This window comes from Salvelinus alpinus, chromosome 15, assembly GCF_045679555.1.
Source record: "Salvelinus alpinus chromosome 15, SLU_Salpinus.1, whole genome shotgun sequence".
Classification (NCBI taxonomy): domain Eukaryota; kingdom Metazoa; phylum Chordata; class Actinopteri; order Salmoniformes; family Salmonidae; genus Salvelinus; species Salvelinus alpinus.
The window spans coordinates 47,317,776-47,344,097 of NC_092100.1; the positions used below are offsets into that span (position 1 = coordinate 47,317,776).

The 26,322-nt window shown below is 44.4% G+C and overlaps 1 protein-coding gene and 1 long non-coding RNA gene across 4 annotated transcripts in view; one reads left to right on the plus strand and one right to left on the minus strand.

Moving 5' to 3' along the window:
* LOC139540195 (SLIT-ROBO Rho GTPase-activating protein 1) overlaps positions 1-26,322 on the plus strand; it is a 160,456-nt gene that overhangs the window by 85,063 nt on the left and 49,071 nt on the right. For all 3 annotated transcript variants that reach the window (XM_071343810.1, XM_071343808.1, XM_071343809.1), the window contains exons 4-8: positions 2,317-2,379; positions 17,787-17,966; positions 19,111-19,239; positions 22,029-22,250; positions 22,788-22,889. In XM_071343810.1, coding sequence (XP_071199911.1) covers positions 2,317-2,379; positions 17,787-17,966; positions 19,111-19,239; positions 22,029-22,250; positions 22,788-22,889 — 696 coding nt within the window. The remainder of the gene's footprint in view (positions 1-2,316; positions 2,380-17,786; positions 17,967-19,110; positions 19,240-22,028; positions 22,251-22,787; positions 22,890-26,322) is intronic.
* LOC139540197 (uncharacterized) lies at positions 3,880-15,288 on the minus strand. The gene is made up of 3 exons (XR_011668117.1): positions 15,202-15,288; positions 12,204-12,281; positions 3,880-5,754 (listed from the first exon to the last, which is right to left on the minus strand). It is a non-coding gene; the product is annotated as an uncharacterized lncRNA (long non-coding RNA).

Sequence of the window (26,322 nt, forward strand, 5' to 3'; positions counted from 1 at the left end):
TGTCGGATCCGTGCCCAAGCTCTCCTGAGAGGCCTTTTCATTGACCACTGGACCGCTTCCCAGTTCTCTCAATGGGAAAGGGCTAACAAGCGTTAGATCTAACAAGTTGACTGAGGTCCTCTTCTCTGAACGGAGGCTTCTAATGGCTCTTCCCAGGAGAGGAAGTGCGAGTAATTTCAGTGAAGATCTCACTTTGCAGCCCAATTCAGCTGTTGATAATGTTCATGAATACAGTTATGGACATAACAGCAACAACATTAAAGCGCTATTCTCGGCCGAGAATGAACAACATAGACTTGTTCATTTATTTAGATTTGCAGCCTGCTTCACAAACTTGGGCAAGAGGAACGATCTCACCAGTCCATAACCTACCACAGGAGGTTGGTGGCACCTTAATTGGGGAGGACAGACTGGTGGGAACGGCTGGAGCGGAATAAGTGGAAAGGTATCAAATACGCCAAACACGTGGTTTCCATGGTTTCCATGTGTTTGATTCCATTCACTCCGTTCCAGCCATTATTATGAGCCGTCCTCCCTTCAGCAGCCTCCGCAACCTACCTGGCCCAAAATTCAGTGCCCCAACCCGCCTATAGATCCTGCCCTCCATTCTCTAAATGTGCGTGAGAGCACCCTAGCTTAAGCTTCAGAGACTTAGTTCTATTTATACAGGGCTAAGTCTATTTTTCTGGTGCCTGTGTGAATAGGTAAGTAAAAGAGAGAGCTGGCTGAGTAGGTGGAGGTGAGGGACATGACAGGAGGTGTTGACTAGGTCAGCCCGAGGAGACTGGCTGATTTGCTTACTTACGCATGCATGCACACATGCACAAACACACACACAAACGCACAAACGACGAGAACTAATCCTCTCTGGTTTACGCCCACATGTCTGGACTGGCACTACCTTTTCCACCTGAGTCAGTCAGTCAGCAGGATTTAGATTATAGCTCTTTCTGGGATGGACCTGTGTTTGTTTGTGTACTGACTTCCTCCTTCAAACAATCAAATGATGATCTGACTAAGAGCATGCCTTTCACCCTAATCAAGGCTTTGTTGTGTTAGCCAACTCCCCTGTTATGTTGTGTTCGTTGTCACGCCAAACATGTATGGCATGACAACAAGCATCGAGAGGGGTTGGATAATGCATATTATTCAGTTCTGGCGGCCAGGTTAGAGATTCACTACTTCGACCTGTGGAATTCCTCAGTGGTCCGTAATTTCTATTGGATTATCATTGACTGTATCTGCAGTTGCCAGCTAGGATGTGTACGGATCCACCTGGATCAGTGAGGTTGGTGACCTCAGCAGAGACACTTCCTCATTGGTCACGCCCACAGGAAACCACAGATGTCTATTACAAGGCTATATGAAACCCCATGTGAACTACAGTAACCCTGGACATGACCTCTCCTATCAGATATGTGCTTCTCTCAAATGACACACACTGTTATTGTACAAATGTGTACCTTTGAAATGCAACTACTGGCACCCAGTATGATTCATATGTATAGTGAGAATCAAGTTCAAATCCACCCAACTTTATTTTTCATGTGGTAAGCGGCACAGCGTTTGGGTGTTTGGTGTATTGAAAGATCTGTCCTCCTCTCTGTTAACCCAGTTTGACTGACTGTTAAGGTGGGCACAGAGGTGACTACCCCTACTAACTCCAGATCAGATCTAAGCCCTCTCTCTCCCTCAATTTGGATAGTGGTGGTGGGATAGATCAAATTGTCACAGCCCTCTGAGGCCCCGTTGCTGGGAAAGGCCTCAACAATAAGATTAGGGTCCAGATAAGTGGGTTAGTGGGAGACTTTAAGTGCAGTGGAAGACTGTGCGATAACACCCAGGTAATATATACGTTGAAAGGGATATCCAAATGCTTTGTCAGATCTTATTATATATCGCATAAACCCACCCCGTGACTTGTATGTTACATAGTGAAAGAATAGGTGGCGTGTGTAGTAAAAGTGCCTTTAACCCAGGGGTTTGAAACTCATTTTGCCCGGGGGCCACACATCTGGTCTGCAGGACGCCAGTTTGAGACCCCTGCTTTAACCATGCATGAGTCACACAACTGTTATTTCCCTGTATTGAAAATATCAGAATGATCAATTGTGGGCTCATGTCTGATGGCATTGAGTGAATCTTGTGTCATGGGCTCTATGGGCAACTGTGTCTCTGTTTGATATCCTGGTTCCAGCTCTGTGCCCTACTGTACTCCTGACACTGCTTGTTTGTTCCATGTATGAATATGTTACTGTACTGCAAAGTCGACAGATGTCTCACATTGAATATGCTCTTTGTTTTTCTCTTTTTCAGAGTAAGGAGATAACGTTTCAGCTCCAGGAAGACTTGATGAAGGTCCTCAACGAGCTCTACACTGTAAGTTATCATTTCATTTCCTGGTTCCTATTTTGCTGTATCACTGTAACAATAGTGTATCAAGTTTTTCCTCATCAGGTCACAGTTGGGAACAACTCTCAGCCTGAGTGATAAATCATGATTCGGGCATTAAGGCAGGCCTCTCAGATCAGAGCCTACCTGGCCTGGCCTTTTAAAGTAGCTGCATGCCAACTCTTATGGTCATTGTTACAAGCAGATCTGGGACCAGCCTATGTGGATAATGCCACTTCAGGTCTCTGACCTTGGGGGAGAGCAGGGTGCTTAAACCACTAATCAATAGTTAATACAGTAGCTTTAATTGCTGCCGTCAGGCCTGGAATAGTAGCAGCTGAGATTCATGTTCCCCAGGTGGCCCTGAAGACCCTGACGTTCTAATACTTCCTCAGGTAGAAGGGGATGACTTTTGTGGTCTATATGGTCTTGGCATCTTCCCTTTTGTATAACCTACTCACATATATTGTGTGACGTGTACTTTACGTACTTTTCCATTAATCTGGTGACCATGCTATCTGCTTTGTTAGACTTTCTAACGTTTGGAGGAAGATTTTGTTAGAGGCAGTGCCGGTTCAAGGTATAAGCGACATAGGCAGTCGCTTAGGGCCAATGTTCGCTAGGGGTCCCCCAACCCCCAAAAATGTTTTTTATGTTTTGCATTTTTTGGTGTACTCAGTCAGGCACTCAACTTCCTATAGAGAGTAAGAATAGTGGAATACACCAGGTGCAATTTCAAATGAGGTTGTTTATCAGCAGTTTTTCCCTTATGTCTGTCACTGACAGTCACTCAATTATCCATGTCAGCTAACAAAATGTATGTAATGAAAAGTTGGAGGGTGGTTGGTAATGGAGGACATCCGGTGGATCCACGTCTGGGTATTAAGCAGAACCCCCTAGGTCCTGGGGAACAGGAGCAGAGTTAAAGGAGACCGGGGAGGAGACAGAGACGTAAAACAAGCAAACGCATAGGTTACAGGTAGATCAGGTATATAAAAATACATTTCTACAGATTTATTTAAATTAATTGTTCAATTAGACATGCAATAATGTCAATGGCAGACAGAGAATAAAGAAATCATACCTGTCTGTAATTTTTTTTTACGTCAGCAGGGTTTGAGGGAGGTAAGGGATGGTCCCTGGAGAAGATAAGAGAGAGGTGAGTTTGGGGTGGTGTCATGACCACTGGAGTCATACACCTTAATAGGTGGCAGCAGAGGTTACTTACAGTGACCCAGTGGTTAGCTTTGACATACTTTGTCCCATGGGCTTCACCAAAAGTGTAGGGAGCGTCAGGGCTTTCAGTGGTCGACCGTCCAACTGCTCCAACTGGAGAAGATTGTTGGCTTCCACCGAGATAACCCTAGGAAGACAAAGAGAAAAATATAATTGATAGGAAACCTAAAACTATCTTTGGGTTATTTTGAGTGAAAATGCAAATAGTTATCTGACATTTTTATATTCACCTTAACATATTGTGACCCCAGCTAGGAGCGAAAGAGCAGCGAGGTTTCATAGGTCTCGTCCTTCATCCAAATGATTACTTAATTGGCAAACTTATACAGGAAATGCCAATGAACAGTGAGCCATCGTATTCATGCATAAAAAACTAATAATGAAAGAGAAGCATTGCAGGTTTGAATTAGTGTGCGAGAGGTGGAAAAAGTATTGGCATTGACAACTTAGATGGAAAGCTACTGAGGATGGTAGCTGACTCTGTAGGCACTCCTATCTGTCATATATTTAATCTGAGCCTAGAGGAAAGTCTTTGTCCTCAGGCCTGGAGGGAAGCCAAAGTAATTCCGCTACCCAAGAGTGGTAAAGCAGCCTTTACTGGTTCTAACAGCAGACCAATCAGCTTGCTGCCAGCTCTTAGCAAACTGTTAGAAAAAATGGTTTGACCAAATACAATGCTATTTCTCTGTAATCAAATTAACAAAAGACTTTCAGCATGCTTATAGAGAAGGGCACTCAACATGTACTGCGCTGACACATTACTGATGATTGGTTGAAAGAAATTGGTAAAATTATGATTGTGGGAGCTGTACTGTTAGATTTCAGTGAAGCCTTTGATATTATTGACAATAACCTGTTGTTGAAAGAAATGTGTGTTATAGCTTTTCAACCTCTGCCATATTGTGGATTCAGAGTTATCTATATAATTAAAAAGGGTTTTCTTTAATGGAAGATTCTCTGTCAAACATGTAAAGTGGGGTGTACTGCAGGGCAGCTCTCTAGGCCCTCTTCTATTTTTACCAATGGCCTGCCACTGGCATTAAACAAAGCATATGTGTCCATGTATGCTGATGATTCAACCATATACGCATGAGCTACCACAGCTAATGAAGTCACTGAAACCCTTAACAAAGAGTTGAGGTCTGTTTTGGAATGGGTGGCTAGTAATAAACTGGTCCTGAACATATCTAAAACTAAGAGCATTGTATTTGGTACAAATCATTCCTTAAGTTCTAGACCTCAGCTGAATCTGGTAATGAATGGTGTGGCTGTTGAACAATTTGAGGAGACTAAATTACTTGGCGTTACCTTAGATTGTAAACTGTCATGGTCAAAACATATAGATTCAATGGTTGTAAAGATGGGGAGAGGTCTGTCCGTAATAAAGAGATGCTCTGCTTTTTTGACACCACACTCCAAAAAGCAATTTCTGCAGGCTCTAGTTTAGTCTTCTCTTGATTATTGTCCAGTCGTGTCATCCAGTGCTGCAAGGAAAGACCTAGTTAAGCTGAAGCTGGCATAGAAACGGAGTGATACGTTTTGCTCTTAATTGTAATTAGAGGGCTGATATAAATACTATGCATGGCAGTCTCTCTTGGCTAAGAGTTGAGGAGAGACTGACTGCATCACTTCTTCTTTTTATAAGAAACAATGTGTTGTAAATCCCAAATTGTTTGCATAGTCAACTTACACACAGCTCTGACGCACACTCTTTTCCAACCAGACATGTCACCAGGGGTCTTTTCACATTACCCAAATCCAGAACAAATTCAAGAAAGCGTACAGTATTATATAGATCCATTATTGCATGGAACCGTTCTTTCTCATTTTGCTCAAATAAACAGCAAACCTGGTTTAAAAAAAACATAACACCTCTCCCCTATTTGACCTAGATAGTTTGTGTGTATGTATTGATATGTAGGCTACGTGTGCCTATAAACAAAAGTACAGTACCAGTCAAAAGTTGATGCAAAGTATGTTATACAAAAATAGCAATAGACAAACAACACTAAGTCAATCAATTTGCAATAATTGTATACACAGTACTTTGTTTACCTCAGTCAACAGCTGCAGCTCCCATCAGTACACTAGACGAATGGCGAATACTCAGTGGAGGCCTGGACGCTGCTGTTGGGTGAAAAGAGAATTACCTTCAGGTTGTCCTCCCAACTAGCTAGATGTTAAAGAATAAAAAGATTGTGAGAGCTGTTTTTTTTTAAATTCAGTGCGGCTTTTGACATTATAGATCATAGTATGTATATGTATGTATAAAGGTATATGTTATGGCTTTTCACCCCCTGCTATATTGTGGATTGAGAGTTACCTGTCTAACAGAACACAGAGGGTGTTTTTTTAGTGGTAGCCTCTAACATAATCCAGGTAGAATCAGGAATTCCCCAGGGCAGCTGTCTATGCCCCTTATTTCTGTAAAAATAATATCTCTGCGTAAAGCTTGTGTGTCTGTATGTGGATGACTCAGCATTATACATGTCAGCTACTACAGCGAGTGAAATCACTGCAACCCTTAACAAAGAGCTGCAGTCAGTTACAGAATGGGTGGCAAGAAATACACTACATTGCCAAAAGTATGGTCGTTGAGTTGGGAAGGCTTTCCATTAGATGTTGGAACATTGCTGCGGAGACTTGCTTCCATTCAGCTACAAGAGCATTAGTGAGTTCGGCACTGATGATGGACGATGTTCCTATTCATCCCAAAGGTGTTTGATTGGGGTTAGAGCTCTGTGCAGTGAGTGTTGCAACCAAGGACAGACTATTTTTACGCGCTTCAGCACTCGACAGTCCCATTCTGTGAGCTTGTGTGGCCTACCACTTCGCGGCTGAGCCGTTGTTTTTCCTAGAAGTTTCCACTTCACAATAACAGCACTTACAGTTGACTGGGGAAGCTCTAGCAGGGAAGAAATCAGACGAACTGACTTGTTGGAAAGGTGGCATCCTATGACGGTGCCAGGTTGAAAGTCACGGAGCTCTTCAGTACGAACCATTCTATTGCCAATGTTTGTCTATGGAGATTTCATGGCTCTGTGCTCGACTTTATACACCTGTCAGCAACGGGTGTGGCTGAAATAGCCAAATCCACAAATTTGAAGGGGCTTCCACATACTTTCGGCCATGTAGTGGAGGTTAGTCCTAAATATTTCAAACTAAAAGCATTGTATTTGGGACAAATCATTCACTAAACCCTAAACCTCAACTAAATCTTGTAATGAATAATGTGTAAATTTAGCAAGTTGATTAGACTGGAGACCCTGGATTGTAAACTGTTATCGTATTGATGCATCAAATCAAATCCACTTTTATTTGTCACATGTGCCGAATACAACAATACCTTACTGTCAAATGCTTACAAGCCCTTAACCAACAATACCATTTTAAGAAAAATAAGAATTAAGAAAATATTGACAAAATAAACTAAAGGAAAAAATATTAATATTTTAATAACAATATCAACAAGGCAGGTCCTACAGCCCTTAGTTTTGTCGCATCTGGACTACTGCCCAGTCGTGGGGTTAGGTGCCACAAAAAAAGGACTTGGGAAAATTACAACTGGCCCAGTACAGGGCCCTTAAACGTACACGTAGAGCTAACATGAATAATATTCACGTCAATCTCTCATGGCTCAAAGTAGAGGAGAGATTGACTTAGTCACTACTTGTATTTATGAGAAGTATTGGCATGTTGAATGCACCGAGCTGTCTGTTTTTAAACTACTAGCACACAGCTCAGACACCCATACATGCCCCACAAGACATGCCACCAGAGGTCTCTTCACAGTCAGCAGGTCCAGAACAGACTATGGGAGGCAATCAGTACTACAAAGAGCTATGACTACATGGAACTCTATTCCACATCAAGTAACTCACACAAGCAGTAGAATCAGATAAAAATACACCTTATGGAACAGCGAGGACTGTGAAGTCACACACAGGTACCAACACACACATACAAACACATACTTGTCATGACTTTACATTCATTAATCTGATGACTGTTATTTATCTAATCAACTAACTATGTTTAATTGTTACCCGATTTTAAATTAATCATGTAACAATTAACTCATTAGGAATTTGGGGCAACACGGAAGAGGTTGTTAAGAGTTAGCATCTCCCGAATTAAACTCTATAAGGTAAATATCTATTACATCGATAAACCGTCATCTTATTAATCATTACCTCTTATCATATCATCATTCTGAACAGTCGTAACCTCATGCATCTGCAAAAAACCCAGCCTACTCATAATTCAGTACTATTTAAAAAAATTGTTATTCTTATTTTTTTTATTTAACCTTTATTTAACTAGGCAAGTCGGGTTAAGAACAAATTCTTATTTACAATGACGGCCTACCGGGGAACAGTGGTTTTAACTGCCTTGTTCAGGGTATGAATGACAGATTTTTACCTTGTCAGCTCGGGATTCGATCCAGCAACCAGTTACTGGCCCAACGCTCTAACCACTAGACTACCTGCCGCCCTACTACACCAATTGGTTTAGTTATTTATTTACTAGCTAAATAACTAAATAATAACACAGAATAAACATACACCCTTTACATGAGACAAAGGTCCCTAGTGGACTGACAAGATATGACTGCTTATTACACAGAGATGGAGAGACAGAGAAAAAAGAGGGACACTTATCATGGACACATTGTATAACTATTCTACCATTAATCATATACTTTGCAAATGAACCGCCACCCGTTTGAAATAAGAAATCACACATGTATTTACGTATGTGTGTCTTTGTCTGTCGTGTAGTCCTGAACAGAACTATAGAGTTCACACTCTTCCATTCGCTCCTGAAGCTGCTTATTTGAAGATAAGCCTGCCGTGCCGATGGTTCCAGTGGGGTGATAAGAGTAGTGTACGGTGATTTGAGACTCGTAGTAGGATGGGATGGTTTGAAGAGTTGAGATATTTGTCTCGAACAGCTAATCAGCTGTACCAATGATTGTCTGAGAGGGGAGTTTGTCGCCTCTTCCTCCCCATGTTGATTATTCAGGGTTCAGGATTTAGACGACTATGGACATGAGCTGCAGCTCTTTGTCTCTCTGGCCTAAAGGAAGGTGAGTTTATTTCTTCACCTCATGTTGAGGTTCAAAGTTTCAACAATTTCAAACATGTAGCTAACGCCTCATGTTTCCTGGTCTAAAGTTAATTTCATTACCAATGCTTTATATGCACTCTGGCCAAAGGGGACGGCTCCGTCCGTCTGACCAGCTCTCCGACCTCACTCGGGGCGTGGCTACCCACTTCAAATCAAATCAAAGTTTATTTGTCACATGCGCCGAATACAACAGGTGTAGACCTTACAGTGAAATGCTTACTTACAGGCTCTAACCAATAGTGTAAAAAATATATTAGGTAAGTAAAGAAATAAAACAACAGTAAAAAGACAGGCTATATACAGTAGCGAGGCTATAAAAGCAGCGAAGCTACATACAGACACCGGTTAGTCAGGCTCATTGAGGTAGTATGTACATGTAGATATGGTTAAAGTGACTATGCATATATGATGAACAGAGAGTAGCAGTAGCGTAAAAGAGGGGTTGGCGGGTGGTGGGTGGCGGGACACAAGCAGATAGCCAGGTTACCCAATTGAGGTAGTATGTGCATGAATGTATAGTTAAAGTGACTATGCATATACGATAAACGGAGAGTAGCAGCAGCATAAAAAGAAGGGTTGGGGGGCACACAATGCAAATAGTCTGGGTAGCCATTTGATTACCTGTTCAGGAGTCTTATTGCTTGGGGGTAAAAACTGTTGAGAAGCCATTTTGTCCTAGACTCGGCACGCCGGTACCGCTTGCAATGTGGTAATAGAGAGAACAGTCTATGACTGGGGTGGCTGGAGTCTTTGACAATTTTTAGGGCCTTCCTCTGACACCGCCTGGTGTAGAGGTCCTGGATGGCAGGAAGCTTGGCCCCGGTGATGTACTGGGCTGTACGCACTACCCTCTGTAGTGCCTTGCGGTCAGAGGCCGAGCAATTGCCGTACCAGGCAGTGATGCAACCAGTCGGGATGCTCTCGATGTTGCAGCTGTAGAACCTTTTGAGGATCTCAGGACCCATGCCAAATCTTTTTAGTTTCTTGAGGGGGAATAGCCTTTGTCGTGCCCTCTTCACGACTGTCTTGGTGTGTTTGGACCATTCTAGTTTGTTGTTGATGTGGACACCAAGGAACTTGAAGCTCTCAACCTGCTCCACTACAGCCCCGTTCATTCGATGAGAATGGGGGCGTGCTCAGTTCTCCTTTTCCTGTAGTCCACAATCATCTCCTTAGTCTTGGTTACGTTGAGGGATAGGTTGTTATTCTGGCACCACCCGACCAGGTCTCTGACCTCCTCCCTATAGGCTCTTCGTTGTCGCTGATCAGGCCTACCACTGTTGTGTCGTCTACAAACTTAAGGATGGTGTTGGAGTCGTGCCTGGCCATGCAGTTGTGGGTGAACAGGGAGTACAGGAGGGGACTTAGCACGCACCCCTGGGGAGCTCCAGTGTTGAGGATCAGCGTGGCAGATGTTGCTACCTACCCTCACCACCTGGGGGTGGCCCGTCAGGAAGTCCAGGATCCAGTTGCAGAGGGAGGTGTTTAGTCCCAGGATCCTTAGCTTAGTGATGAGCTTTGAGGGTACTATGCTGTTGAACGCTGAGCTGTAGTCAATGAATAGCATTCTCACATAAGTGTTCCTTTTGTCCAGGTGGGAAAGGGCAGTGTGGAGTGCAATAGAGATTGTTTGGGCGGTATGCAAATTGGAGTGGGTCTAGTGTTTCTGGGATAATGGTGTTGAGGTGAGCCATTATCAACCTTTCAAAGCACTTCATGGCTATGGACGTGAGTGCTACGAGTCTGTAGTCATTTAGGCCGGTTGCCTTTGTGTTCTTGGGCACAGGGACTATGATGGTCTGCTTGAAACATGTTGGTATTACAGACTCAATCGGGGACATGTTGAAAATGTCAGTGAAGAGACCTGCCAGTTGGTCAGCAAATGCCCGGAGCACACGTCCTGGTAATCCGTCTGGCCCCGCAGCCTTGCGTATGTTGACCTGTTTAAAGGTCTTACTCACGTCGGCTACGGAGAGCGTGATCACACAGTCGTCCGGAACAGCTGACGCTCTCATGCATGCCTCAGTGTTGCTTGCCTCAAAGCGAGCATAGAAGTGATTTAGCACGTCTGGTAGGCTCGTGTCATTGGTAGCCTGCGGCTGTGCTTCCCTTTGTAATCTGTAATAGTTTGCAAGCCCTGCCACATAAGACGAGCGTCGGAGCCGATGTAGTATGATTCAATCTTAGCCCTGTATTGACGCTTTGATGGTTCGTCGCATAGCAGGATTTCTTGTAAGCTTCCGGGTTAGAGTCCCGCACCTTGAAAGTGGCAGCTCTACCCTTTAGCTCAGTGCGAATTTTGCCTGTAATCCATGGCTTCTGGTTGGGGTATGTACGTACAGTCACTGTGGGGACGACGTCCTCGAGGCACTTATTGATAAAGCCAGTGACTGATGTGGTGTACTCCTCAATGCCATCGGAAGAATCCCGGAACATGTTCCAGTCTGTGATAGCAAAACAGTCCTGTAGTTTAGCATCTGCTTCATCTGACCACTTTTTTATAAACCGAGTCCCTGGTGCTTCCTGCTTTAATTTATGCTTGTAAGCAGGAATCAGGAGGATAGAGTTGTGGTCGGATTAACCAAATGGAGGGCGAGGGAGAGCTTTGTACGCGCATCTCTGTGTGTGGAGTACAGGTGATCTACAATTTTTTTCCCTCTGGTTGCACATTTAACATGCTTATAGAAATTTGGTAGAACTGATTTAAGTTTCCCTGCGTATGCACAGTTTATAGGGGAGAGATTATCTTATACCTCCTAAAATCACATTCCTCTCTTAAAAAAAATACTTTCATCACTTTTCATATTATATGCGTATTGGATGGAAAATTGACAGATAAAGGGGATATACTTTCCAAGTTAGTGTTTCATCCATACAGTTTTTAATGAGATCACAAAATTTAAACCAATATTTCATTTGTTTTCCATGAATCCCCACTGACCATTCCCCACATTGTTATGTTAAGAATATTATTCCAGTATTCACTTTTGACCGTGTTAGAGTTTAAGAGGGAAAACTGTCTGTGAATAAAGACATTCCTTTGGTTGATACTAAAGGGGGAGAAAAAGCCCCCTTTTCTCCTTAATTTACGACAGGGTGTGGAGGTGTCAAAACCCCCACACCAGTTCCCTCCTCCCCTCTGAGTGGAGGTTGTTATTGTCAGGCATTGCCAAGATGATCTGACCCATTGTGATCCTCACAGGACAGTCATGACATACTTTACACCTGGATTGTGTGTTGTAGTAGAGTAGAGGCCTGAGGGCACACACTTAATGTATTGTGAAATCTGTTGTAAAATGTATTTTAATGTTAAACATTTGTATTATGTATATTACTGCTTTGGCAGCAGCTAATGGGGATACATAATACATACAAAATGGTTGTTGAAAAATGGTTGTACATAAATACTTCCAGTGATCTAATAGAAGTTAACTGCTTAATGTTACCCTGAATTGTGAATTTCTCTGCCCTCCTACGAATGTTGCTTCAATGTCGAGATCAGTGGTCCCTTCATAGTAATTCTCCTGGTTGGGAAGATAAAATAAAATCTCATTAATGCCATTAATGTGCTACATTCAAACAGAAAGATAAAATAACACTTTGTTTTATTTAGCTAACGTTAGCTAGATTGCTGACTAGACAAGCTGAGGTAAATAAGTAGTTAGCAATGTCAATCTGAAATAAATCAATTTTTTTCCTATTTAACAATATTTTCTTGTATAAAGACAGATATATGGTAAAGAGTGTTCTCTTTCCTGTCTTTTCAGTCTTCTGAAGCAGAAGGTAGTCAGCAGGTAGTCATGGTCAAAACACTGTTGTTGGTGAGCGATTCTGAGGTAATAATTTTGCGCGGACTGAGCGTGCGCTTATGAGGTGAAATAGAACTGCCCGCGTCCTCTGAATGCTACATGGTAAATTGGCGCCAAGCAACCAGCATAGCAACGGACGCTTTGGTTTGTTACGTAGGCCGGTCAGAATTTTGCAAGTTCTAGCAACAGCCCTAGCAATGGAAGCTAGAGCTCATCAAATCCCATTGTGACGCAGGGGGACACACTCTTTGGAAAGGGGTACGCTATTTGGCATGACATGCTAGAGCCGGCCCTGGTTAAAGGGATAATTTGGCCAGTGGCTAGAGAGCAGTTGGGATCTTTCATTGACCAGAGACTTAGCCGAACACATAACATCCACTGTTTTCTTTCCAGAGATATTTTATCATAGGGCTTATTCTTGAGTGCATTAATATTGTAATCCTTCCCCTCTCCCCATTCCCATACCACAGGACACATAATGTGGCTACTATGCAATGAGGCTGCAAACTATACTAGTTAAGGGCAAGATAAATAGTTGATCTATCCTCAATCGTTAAGTAGTGAATGTGTGGCTCTTTCACAACCAGCCAACCACAGCCCTCCATGTTATATCAATAACGTCAAATGAAATGCATCACTCTGTACTGCAGGTTGTAAGTGCTCGGTGACAATTTAGATAATCTATTTAGGTGTGTAACCCTCAAAGATGCAGGGAACTTCCAAAATAAAGCAAACACTTGAGTAAATGAGGGATACAAAGTATATTGAAAGCAGGTGCTTCCGCACAGGTATGGTTCCTGAGTTAATTAAGCCATTAACATCACATCATGCTTAGGGTCATGTAGAAAAATGCCTAGTTTCCCATTATTTTGGCTACCATGGCTAGAAGAAGAGATCTGTGACTTTGAAAGAGGGGTCTCAAAGAGCGGGAGGGTTTAAAGTGTGTGTGTGTGTTTGTGTCTGTCACCAGATCTCAACCCATTTGAACACTTATGGGAGATTCTGGAGTGGTGCCTGAGACGGCGTTTTCCACCACCATCCACAAAACACCAAACATCTTGGAAGAAGGGTGTCGCATCCCTGCTATAGACTTCCGGGCACTTCCAGGCACTTGCCAAGGCGCATTGAAGTGGTTCTGGCTTATGATGGCCCAACGCCCTATTAACGCCCATGTCCGAATTACCCATACTTGCGTCCTAAATAGTAGGCCGTTTGAGTATGTCGATTTTTGTTTTGTTTAATAGTATGCAAAATTTAGAGCTTTTCGTTGATTTAGAGTATACTTTAATTGCCCGGAGGTCATACTCATATTGGCTTTTAAAACCGCTCATCAATTAGACATGGGGATGCGCTACTGAAATCAACGAATAGCGGGAAACAACGCAATCACGCATGCCGCATTCTCCTTGTACAAAAATAGAATGTTTAACAGTATGCGACATATGGTTTAAATGCCAGGATGTTATACTAATTTAGGCTCTTCATCTAGTTGATGCACACTTTCCCACAATGCATTGGAAGAGGTGGGCTGCGAGTGATAGTCTCTAGTTCTCTTCAAGTAGCCAAACAACAAAACTAGGCTACTAAATTGGGAAGATGCCTGAAATTTCTGCAGTTGTGTTCAAATGTAGGCTAAGTAGTTTTAGTTCTCCTTAAAATTATCATGAGTACTGCATCGTAGGCTACATCTTTGAAAACTAAATACTAAACCATCTTTTGATTTCTGAATGTATCTGCACCGGGGACTCGGGATGTGGCTGCGGTAATGATGTCATGTTAAACAGGCCTTTTGATTTGAACATATGGATTGTTTTAGTTTTGTTGGCTAGGCTAACTATTTAATTATTTAATTTATGGATCAAGTCCCTCGCAGTCATTCTGATCTCATTCCCAATGATCAGTGCTTTCATTTATTATGTTGCTGTCCAGAGGTTCTGAGTTTGCGAAGCACCCAACCGTCCCACGTTTTTCTGTGCAATACATTTGAAGAGTTTTGGTGTGTGTACTAGGCTATTTGATATGGTACAGCACTTATAAATACGTTGAAATGGAACCAAATGATCTGTTTCTGTCTTCAGTCCTTTTTAAATATTCTATATGGGCTACATGGTCGTCTATGGTATAGGTTGAATGTGATAGTCTGCCTATAACCAGCCTGAGTAGCTATAAATATCATTTTCTATTCTATTCAGAGTTTACCCAGATGTATCAAAATGAGACATTATCAGGCTGGTTAATGCGATGCATATCTGTTTAACTTCGAACACCCGCACTCGGCCCCACTTACTCAGCCAATCAGGAGCCGCTACTGCGTTGCGGCCGTGGCATACAGGATACTTTTTACTGAACGGTAGGCGCTAAATAGTATGGACGGTGAGTGAAAGGAATGCAGTTTAAGTATGTTGTAGTACGCTAGTATGGGTATTCGGACACTGCCACTATGTTGGTGTTTCCTTTATTTTGGCAGTTACCTGTATCATGTTATGATTACAGCATTGATTGATTGTTATGGTAAAACCCAAGAAACAGATCTGGGAACAGTTACTCTTGTCCCGGGAGATTTTTAGCAGGGGTTCAATTTCCCCGTAGCGTAAGTCTTCGGTTACAAACAAAAATTACGTTGTGTTATACTTACAATCGTTCATGACACGTGTAACGGCCACATCTCAAATTGTGTCACTGTCTCTCTCGCTGCAGTCCAATTTGACCTGATTTACCCTTGGTGCAGAAAAACACACACACAGAGAGGGAGAGAGAAAGACTATTGCATCAGACAGCCACCTTTTTATTTATTTAACTAGGCAAGTCAGTTAAGAACACATTCTTATTTTCAATGACGGCCTAGGAACAGTGGGTTAACTGCCTTGTTCAGGGGCAGAACGACAGATTTTTACCTTGTCAGCTCGGGGATTCGATCTTGCAACCTTTCGGTTACAAGTCCAACGCTCTAACCACTAGGCTACCTGCCGCCCATACACTCTAACCACTAGGCTACCTGCCGCCCCAGGGCCTGTGAAATAACAGGTCTGGTCCCAGTTGTTCTAAATCTGTCCCTCTAAAAAAAAGCAGAGGAGAGTTGAAGTTAAAACACCAGGGCTCCAGACCAGTAAGTCAGTAGTATGGCCTGTGGTTGGTCGCCCCTCAGGCTCTCTCCACTGGTTCCGATTACGTGGCTCTGGCCACCAGCACAAGACAAGCAGGGTAAAGTCTGTCCACCCGTTATGAAAATATCTTGTTTTTGGGGGGAGGAGCCGAGATGTTTAGGTTTTAGGTCTGTATTTTGATTCAGGTTGAGGTTATGCAGACCGATTTCTAATGTATACGGACGGCGTAACTGTAATTTACTGGGTTAAGCCGTGGGATCACTTTTTTCCGTCAGCTTCGGGGCGACTTTTTTTCTGTGGCTGGTCTTGCGTCAGTAGTGGGTTTAAGGACAGCCTTGGCAGGGACAGCCTTGGCAAGTCCTAGTTCAGTTTGTGCTGTCTCGCCAACTTGTTGTCATTGTTTGGCAAGACAGCACAAACAAATCTGGGACACAGGCTAGCTCTACTACTGACAGCAAAGAAGTTGGCAAGACCGTAGAAACAGATCTAGGACTCAGGCTAGGGCTGCCCCAGCAGGGGAAGGGGACTGATTCTCTCAGACCCAACAGGGTTACAGTGAAAGCCAGGCTAAGGTCTTTTCCTCTCCCCAGTAGCTTTCTGTCAGTACCTCCCCCATCCTGATGGCCACACTGTCAATGACCTCTGAAGGTCCGGAAGGAGAGAGATGTGCGTTTGTTCAGAGGTCAGAGGTCTTATCGCTTTTGGGTGGCTTAACAAGCTAGCTGCTCGAGTCCGGATGAAAGCAATGTTTACAAAAACTTTACTAGAGTGCATGTGTCGTCGTCAGTCGTGACTCCCGTTGGTCTGGAAAGCATTTCACGGTAAGGTCTAGACTTGAGGTATTCGGCGCATGTGACAAATAAAGTTTGTTTTGATTTGGTGATTCGTCAGTCTCATTCAGAGCCCCTCCCTTCATTTCTATGTCAGCTTTCCATTCCAACCCCTACACTCAGAGAGCCATTAGGATGTGTCATAAATAGTCTCTTATGAACTTGTCACGACCCTTGAAGAAATCATGGTTTACTTGAGCAGCAGTTGTACCTGGCTACTCATGAGCCACTTCCTAATGTATTCTACAGTCGTGTGAGTAATGGTAATAGCTCCCTCCTGTTTGGATAACAATGAGTCAAACCAAAGGAAGTAGCTTTAATCTGTGTTTTACTGTGGTGGTAATGCATTTCCCACTACGCCTCCATCACTCTTCCTCAATTCTGGTTCTGATGCATTGACAAGGGGACCATACCCACTTAAAATGTAGTGCATCACCAGATCTGATTACAATTACTAAATCTTTTAATTACTTTGAGTGTTTGCTTTAGCCTGCCTGGAGTGCCAGGTGGGCAGTGCTTGCACTTTTAGGTACTGTTCTATTGATTTGCTTGCAACAGGGAAACTCAATCAAGCACAGCTACAGTATTTGAAATGATTTCAAATAGTGTTTGAACCCAGGTCTGCGTATCACCTCATGCCAAACTTATTTACAATTTGGTGTCTTTTGAAACTCCTGGCCTCAGGAATTTTACATTACCTTTGAGGGATCATAGCTCTCCACTTCAAAGGGGAGGTAACAGGGTTGTTGTGTATGTGGTTTAGTCTGTACGTCCGTCACCACCTGATCTGACACGGGCCCTACCTGCCTGCTGGCACCCCGCTGTCGGCACTCCGTTTTGGGCTACGGCAGCCAGGGATGATTGCGTGTCTGTCCCTGGGTGCCCCATTCCAGAGCTCTAGCATTACCTATACGCATCAGATGGAATTGTCATCCCGTATTAAACGGTGGTGGTGATTCCAGCAAACTGCTAAGTGTAGATGGAGTTCTCTGTCGATGGAAATTCAAATGCAGAGCAATATGGTAAATGGGAACGGCAGTGAATCGTGGTTGTTGAGTTCATACTGTATAAGAGCCTCATATAAAAACAGACCGAGGCAATCTGCCTTTAATTTGTGGTGGTGAAGTAAGAATGTCCCACTGTGAAGTAGAGCTGAAACGGTCTGTGAAGAGTGGGTGGGAAGGAGATGAAAGCTTTGTTTGGTTCAAAGCAGCCTCTCACTCTTACTGTGAGGTTGAATGACTGACCCTTGACCTCTGACCTCTTCCTCCAACCCCCCCCCCCAGGTGATGAAGACCTACCACATGTACCACACGGAGAGTACCAGCGCCGAGAGCAAGCTGAAAGAGGCGGAGAAGCAGGAGGAGAAGCAGATCGGCCGGGCTGAGCCCGTCTTCAGTATCCGCCTGGAGGACAAGCACCAGAGACGCAGCTCCGTCAAGAAGATCGAGAAGATGAAGGAGAAGGTACAGCGCACTTATTCCTGCTTTACACTAATGGGCCAAGCTGTTCTGCGCCGGCCTGGTTACGCATCCATCATATTGGCTGGAACCGTGCTAGAAAGGTCCAGGTAAACGTAATCAGAGCCAGCACAGTATGGTTTGGAACGGCACAATAGTGTGAGAAAATGAGTCTTGTGAAGGTCTTTACACTGTTAATGATGATAATGGTTGCTGAAGGGAATGTTGGAATGTCTTCTCATTTAACACAGTTGGCCAGCTGTGATTAGTCACGCTCATCGATTATATTTCTATGGTCAAGCTCTCCTCTACATTAATAGTGTATATTTTCACTTTCCTCGGCCCCAACTTTGAGGAACTTACGTTGCCATCCAGGTGTGCCTGAAATCATTTGTAACAGAAACAGACCTCTACCGGCCAGCCAGACCTCCATTTTGTATCAGAAGCTGTCCTCTGTGTGTGTGTGTGTGTGTGTGTGTGTGTGTGTGTGTGTGTGTGTGTGTGTGTGTGTGTGTGTGTGTGTGTGTGTGTTTGTCTCCCATGTGTGTGATGGAAACCACACTGTCACTTAACAGCCAGATTGCTTTGTGTTCTTCTCAGAAGGAGCAGGCCTGTTTTCTGTTAGAGCTCCGTGACCAAAGGTTTAATGGCCACGGGAACAGCATTTTATTCACAGGCTCCTGCAAAGCGTTAAAATATCTAAGACCATGTCAGTATGTGAGTCAGTGTTCATTGGTCATTGGCTGGTGACTAACTAACGGTCCCTCTGTCCGTCTGGCATGCAGACTTAAGAGTAAGTCAGAATGTGCACGGCTGGGCTGGGAAGGGGCTAATCCTAGATGAATTTGTATTTTAAGCATGCATAGTTTAGGCCCATTCTTGTGTTTTTGTTCTTTTTTTGTTGCCGTAGTAGCTGTTATTTGCCCTCCGCTCCGCTGTTGTCTATCTGCATCAGCTCCTGTTTGCCAGTCATCCTGAAATGTGTTGTTTTGTGTGAGAGCCGCCGTACAGTGTGCATGGAGACATGACAGCATGCGCCACTGTCACTGAAGGCATTTGTGATCATTAATTTCTCTGTTTCTCTCGCTCTCTTTCTCTTCCTCCCTTTCTCTCACTCTCACCCTCACGCCCTCACTCTCTCTCATATCAGCGCCAGGCCAAGTACTCTGAGAATAAGCTGAAGTCAATCAAAGCGCGAAACGAGTACCTGCTGACGCTGGAGGCGACAAATTCCTCCATCTTCAAGTACTACATCCACGACTTGTCCGACTTAATTGATGTAAGTAAACCGCATGACTTGTTTTTAGTTGGGAGAAACTTCCAGCTAAAGAACAGACACTCATTTATCTGCACTGTAAAACTGGGAAAGTTTGGTTGTCAAGGCCAAATTAGAAAGTGTGTTATCAAACAGCGTCTCTACTCCCTCTTCTCTCGTTAATATGCCCTTGGCTGGATCCAAAATGGCACCCTATGCCCTAAATAGTGCACAACTTTTGACCCGAGCCCAATTGGCTCTGGTCAAAAGTAGTGCACTATAAAGTGAATAGGGTGCCATTTAAGACATAACCTTCTTAACATGCTTAATGCTGTTCACTCATACATTCCTAAAGATCTGAGGGAATGTACACATTACTCCATAACACAAGCCGCAGAGAGATTCACTCTGCCACAAACAGAGAGCCGCTTCTCAGTCTAAGCCTCTCCCGTTCCCCAGACTTCAAATGAAGCCGTCTGCACACCCAATCATACGGAATGTGTTTTTTTTTTTACTCGTCTCACTGCTAAGGTAAATTGTATTACGCTCTTTTTTGGTCCTCGTAATGTTGAAGACACCCTGCCATTCAGCAGTATTTATTTAGGTCCTTTCCAGACCTAGTATCTGGGTCTGTAGAAAGAAACTGATGAGTTTAGCAGGAGAGCTGAAATATGAACGATGGCGAAGAGACACAACAAACAAACTGTGGGATGGAAATGACTGGAGGAAGAGAAATAAAAAGCCCAGTGGACTAGTAGCGCTTGTGATTCAAGCTATTCTACTATTCTACCATCCATGTCCTCATGTTATACACAGTACTGCATGACGGACAGTACAGACAGACGCACCTACACACACACGTCATCACATCTTTAGCTTGAATGGGGTGTGGGAAAAAGCCCTGCCCCTGAAACACAGTTTTCGACGATTACTGGTGTATGTTGTAGTTCAGCCGTCCCATCCCTCTCATCACCACTCTGTACTCAGTACTACTATGTGCTCTGTACTCAGTACTACTATGTGCTCTGTACTCTGTCTACCCAGCAGATTACTTTGTTTGACCAGACCTATAAACATGAGTTATTTATACACTGGCCTACCTGGGATATCGTTTTTCCCCTTTAGTAAAATATGTACTGTACCATGTGTCTGGAGTTGCCAGCACAGCCCCGGAGAAAGCTGGGGACTTTTAGCGATGGTGTATTCCAGACAGTCGGTAAGGAAGGGGATCCGTGAGAAATGTGACCTCCATGCTAGGTTGAAAATATAGAAAACATTTTTCAAATTATCTACAGCCACTTGTAATAATGTAATAATTCCATGCAGCAGCGTTCAAAAATAAACACATTCACTGGACCGTCGCTGATTCCACAGGATTATCATTGAAAACGTGACCAGTGGTCAGGAAAGGTAATGAAGTGGCTGTAGATTGAAAAATGTTTAAATGAATAGAATGACTGTAAAACAGTTATGTGCTTGCAGACTAGTTAGCTGAAATTCACTAGGAATGTGTTTATTTTCCAATTTGATGGAGAACTTTCTGTACTGACAACATTTACTTCCAGTATTGCTAGTCCCCTTGTTTAGAATTCTTCCACATTTATGAATACTAGATATTTAATATTAGAATCCTCGTGTCCTAAACTTTATATTTTCGACCAAGCCTCCATGCTGCCATGCTGGGTGCTAAAATTGCCTTCCTCCTGCTTTAATTGTGTTTGTGCTGGTGTTCACACACACTCGTGATCTGTCTCGGAGGTGACAGGACAGGGTTTCAAAAAAGTTGGATCAGATGAATTGGATCCAATGTTATTTAGGCTAGACAAACCGGGCGGTTAGCTTGCCTGGCACAGTGCTTCTGAGTCTGGGTGTCTTCCATCAGCCTCCAATGCTGTCCGTGTGAACTCACAGGCCCTGGCTAACCAATGTCTTAGTTAATGAGATCCAGCATCAGATGCTGAAGGAACTATTCATGTTGGACACAGTATTCAGGTTCTATGACTCAGGGCCAAGGCAGCTGTCAGAGAAAGTATCAGACTATTCTCTTAACGGCCAATAGTGTTAATGGCTACAGTGTGTGGAAAGACTTAGAGAGCATACCTTGTCAACTTTGTTGAAACTGTTACAGAGTTGTTGGTTTTTCCATAAACAAACTGGAACACCATGACACAGACTGACCAGGTGAATTCAGGTGAAAGCGATGATCCCTTATTGGTGTCACCTGTTAAATTCACTTCAATCATTGTAGATGAAGGAGAGGAGACAGGTTAAAGAAGGATTTTAAAGTTTTGAGACAGTTGAGACATGGATTGTCTATGTGTGCCATTCAGAGGGTGAATGGGCAAGAGAAAATATTGAAGTTCCTTTGAACGGGGTGTGGTAGTAGGTGGCAGGCGCACCGGTTTAAGTGTGTCAAGAACTGCAATGCTGCTGGGTTTTTCACTCCCAACAAGAATGGTCCACCACCCAAAGGACATCCAACTATCTTGACTCAACTGTGTAAAGTATCGTAGTCAACATGGGCCATAATCCCTGTGGAACGCTTTCGACAACTTGTAGTCCGTGCCCTGACGAATTGAGGCTGTTCTGAGGGGGGAAAAGCGGTGCAACTCAGTATTAGGAAGGTGTTTTGTACACTCAGTGTATTTGTATTCGCTGGATAACATTTCATGTTTTAGGGCAGTCTGACGAATGTGTTTGGACCTAACCTTTTAGTGCCTGCGACATTCTGCATGGCTTACTATCAGTTTGTCAGAAGATCCAGGAAACGGGACTTCCTGATCCAAATATAGTCTCCTCTTCCCCTCTACCAGTGCTGTGATCTGGGCTACCACGCCAGCCTGAACCGGGCACTGAGGACCTACCTGTCAGCGGAGTACAACCTGGAGACAAGTCGCCACGAGGGCCTGGACATCATGGAGAACGCCGTGGACAGCCTTGACCCCCGCAGCGACCGCCAGCGCTTCATGGAGTTGTACCCCACTGCTTTCTGCCCGCCCATGAAGTTTGAGTTCCAGCCCCACATGGGCGACGAGGTGAGACATCGAGTTAATTTGTCATCTGCTCTTTCATTCATCCATTATTGTAGTGAAAGCTAGTGCTGTTTGTCCAAATGGTTGAAGACACCTCCATGTTTTTACTGGAATCAATATGTTCAGTCCTAAATGCTTCACAGTGTGGAATTGAATTAGAATTTGATTCAAATGTCTCGTACTAAACGAGCCCTGGTTTTGGCGGCTTAATTGCGTAACTTTACTGTGTCTAAGCCGGCAGAGCAGGTTTTTATAGGCCGAAGCCAATGACAAGCAGGTCTCATTTCTCAGCCTTAAGTCGAGTACTATACGTTTTACTGAGGAGTCGTTGGCTCTGGCGTCCCTGATTTCATGTTTGTTCACAAACTATTGTTCTGCGGCTGTCTGGATTCAGATCTGGGTCAGTGGAAACCATTGTGGTTTGTGGTGTAGTTTAAACTGATTTACTTCTTAGGTTAAAGATTAAGTGAGCCATCTGTCTGACGGCGGTGATGAAGTGACTTCCTGTTCAGTGATGATGCATTTCCTCTTCCTGCACAGGTGTGTCAGATTGCGATGCAGCCCCCGGTGAACGGAGAGCTGATGCTGAGGTTCCAGCAGCTCCAGTCCCGCCTGGCCACTCTGAACATTGAGAACGAGGAGGTAAGAGGGAGGCCAGCTCTGACATACCTTGGTCCTATTTAGTCAGCCATGCAACAGAAAAAAGTGATGCCATGGAAAACGCAAATGAGTGTTGATTATTGGACCAATTAGTCCTTAAGGTCAGGTCGTCCTCCATGTTTTAGTCCTTTTTTAAATGTTTTACTTGGAGCTTAATGAACACAACTGTTTGGGTCCATTGTGGTCGCATGTTAGGAAGGAAGTAAAATGCTGTATGGAAAGTTACCTCAAGTCAGAAGTCAGCCAAGGAGAGTTGATGGCTTAAATCATTTAGAAATCGAAGTTGGAATAATTACCGTACAACAAAAACCTCTCCTCTCCTCTCCTGCAGGCAGCCTTCAGAGCCATACAGAGAAGTTTTTTCCCTTGTCCCAATGGTGGGGGAAAAAATCTCTCTCTCACTCTCTCTCTCACACAGGCACACACAGGCACACACAGGCACACACAGGCACACACAGGCACACACACACACACACACACACACACACACACACACACACACACACACACACACACACACAATATATATTCTATTTGAACACTCTGTCCCCCACCTCTCAGTTTTGACATTGGCGATACATCCCTGGCTGTAACATTTTAATCGGACTTGTGCTGGCTGGCATGCCTGAGTGCTTGCTAAGTAAAAAGCCAACTGGAAGGAAATGTCTGTATGTCTGCTGCTGCGGTGTTAGGGAGTGCAATCACGTCCATCTGTCTGTCTTCTTGTGTCTCACGTTGTCTCCCATCTGACCTGCTATCTCCGCTCCCTCCTCTCGTCTCACATCAGTGCGCACAGCCTTCTCTCTTTGATATCACAAAGAAATAAGGACTTAGGAATGAATGCTTGTGAATGTGTCAGTCAGTTTCTGCTGCTTCAAGAGATTTCAGACTGGCTTGATTATACAACTAAATAAAGTTTATAGATATGTGTTTTTGTCAGAGATGATGCATGATATGTCTGCAAGTTCTCAGTGTCTATTTAAACTTTTCTATTGTAGGGTCTAGTACTGTCTAAGTTATTTATGAGAAGCTTAATCGCCTGCCAACCCTCAATTTCCTATCGTACACTGTCATTCTCCCTGTCCAGACCTATAGTGTTGTAGTACTGTATGTTTGTGGTTTGACTGGGGTATTTCATGCTGGGCTACAAGGCTCAGGCTATCACACTGGGTGTGTAATGTATTTCTGAACGGGGAGTTGTTGTCGATGCCTAAGCCCAGCTGGTGTTTTCACACTGGCTGTATGTAGTCAGTACAGGCAGCACCCCTCTGTGTGGGGGGTCGTGAACAGCCATGGTGCTGCATGACCTTGTCTGCCTGGATGAAACGGATGCCCCATACAGGTCAGGACGGGGAACCACTGCTGAGATGGCCTCTTTCTCTCTTTCACCAGATGGCCTCTTTCTTGGCATGGTGTGTAATTGAAAAGGCCTTTCCAGGGGCTGAAACACTGAAGCAGAACTGTACACACATTGGCTATTTCAAACGTGCCAAGTTGTCAATTCCTTGCTTCTTCCGTCCTTGTTTTCTCAATTCCTCTCCAAGCTCATTGGATGAGGAGGTCTGAGGGAGGGACCTTGTATCCTCTCCGCCAATGCCCTTTGAAAGGAATTGAGGTAACAAGGACGGAGGAGGCAAGGATTTGACTGACCAAGATCTGTTCCAGACAGGAAGTGAAAAGCAGTTTTTTGTTTTCTGCTATCAATTGACATGCAGCTGTTTCCTCGACCTTTGACTCCATGAGAGGGTGTAAGAAAACATGGATAAGGTGATTTATTAACGTCAGAGATGGAAGACTGGGAGCTATTTAGCATGGGACGGCCCACTGTGGTCCTCTGGTCTTGGGTGTATATATGCAGATATATTTTCAGAAATTCTGGAATATGTTATGCTGTGTTGGTTAAACCTCTACCCTTCTCAGAGGACAGAGTTGTGTTTATTACAATTCCTTCGCCATTCAACGTGGGTGTTTCTCAGAGCTCGCTATTAATCCAGTTATTTAAATTCCCTTTGCCTCTGAGATTTGGATGAAACACGGCTTTAGATAGATACAGACAGTCTCTTTCCTCCTCTCTCTCTCTCGCTAGATGTGTACCAAACTTAATGGATATTCTCTAGGCGTTTTGCACTAACCCTGGCAATCCAATACGGTCTCCTTTGTAGGGAGCCGTTGTTTGTTTCTCTACAGATAAACCTCAGGGTGGCACATCAAAGCCTAGGAGACGTGTGTTCAGTGTTAGCTTACTGTTGGCCAGCCGCAGCCCTGACTCACTGATCAGGAGATTAGCCTGCTCCTCACCACAGGCCCTGATGGATAGAAGTCCTGCTCCTCACCACAGGCCCTGATGGATAGAAGTCCTGCTCCTCACCACAGGCCCTGGTGGATAGAAGTCCTGCTCCTCACCACAGGCCCTGGTGGATAGAAGTCCTGCTCCTCACCACAGGCCCTGGTGGATAGAAGTCCTGCTCCTCACCACAGGCCCTGGTGGATAGAAGTCCTGCTCCTCACCACAGGCCCTGGTGGATAGAAGTCCTGCTCCGCACCACAGGCCCTGATGGATAGAAGTCCAGCTACCCACCACAGGCCCTGGTGGATAGAAGTCCTGCTCCTCACCACAGACCCTGGTGGATAGAAGTCCTGCTCCTCACCACAGGCCCTGATGGATAGAAGTCCTGCTCCTCACCACAGGCCCTGATGGATAGAAGTCCTGCTCCTCACCACAGGCCCTGATGGATAGAAGTCCTGCTCCTCACCACAGGCCCTGATGGATAGAAGTCCTGCTCCTCACCACAGGCCCTGATGGATAGAAGTCCTGCTCCTCACCACAGGCCCTGCTGGATAGAAGTCCTGCTCCTCACCACAGACCCTGATGAATAGAAGTCCTGCTACTCACCACAGACCCTGATGGATAGAAGTCCTGCTACTCACCACAGACCCTGATGGATAGAAGTCCTGCTACTCACCACAGACCCTGATGGATAGAAGTCCTGCTCCTCACCACAGACCCTGCTGGATAGAAGTCCTGCTCCTCACCACAGACCCTGTTGGATAGAAGTCCTGCTACTCACCACAGGCCCTGGTGGATAGAAGTCCTGCTACTCACCACAGGCCCTGGTGGATAGAAGTCCAGCTACTCACCACAGGCCCTGGTGGATAGGAGTCCAGCTACTCACCACAGGCCCTGGTGGATAGGAGTCCAGCTACTCACCACAGGCCCTGATGGATAGGAGTCCAGCTACTCACCACAGGCCCTGATGGATAGGAGTCCAGCTACTCACCACAGACCCTGATGGATAGAAGTCCTGCTCCTCACCAGACAAGTTTTATACTGGAGATGTGTTAGTTGTGAAGTCACTTGTCAGGCTGCCCATGGTCTTTGTAGCTCAGTTGGTAGAGCATAGCACTGGTAATGCCA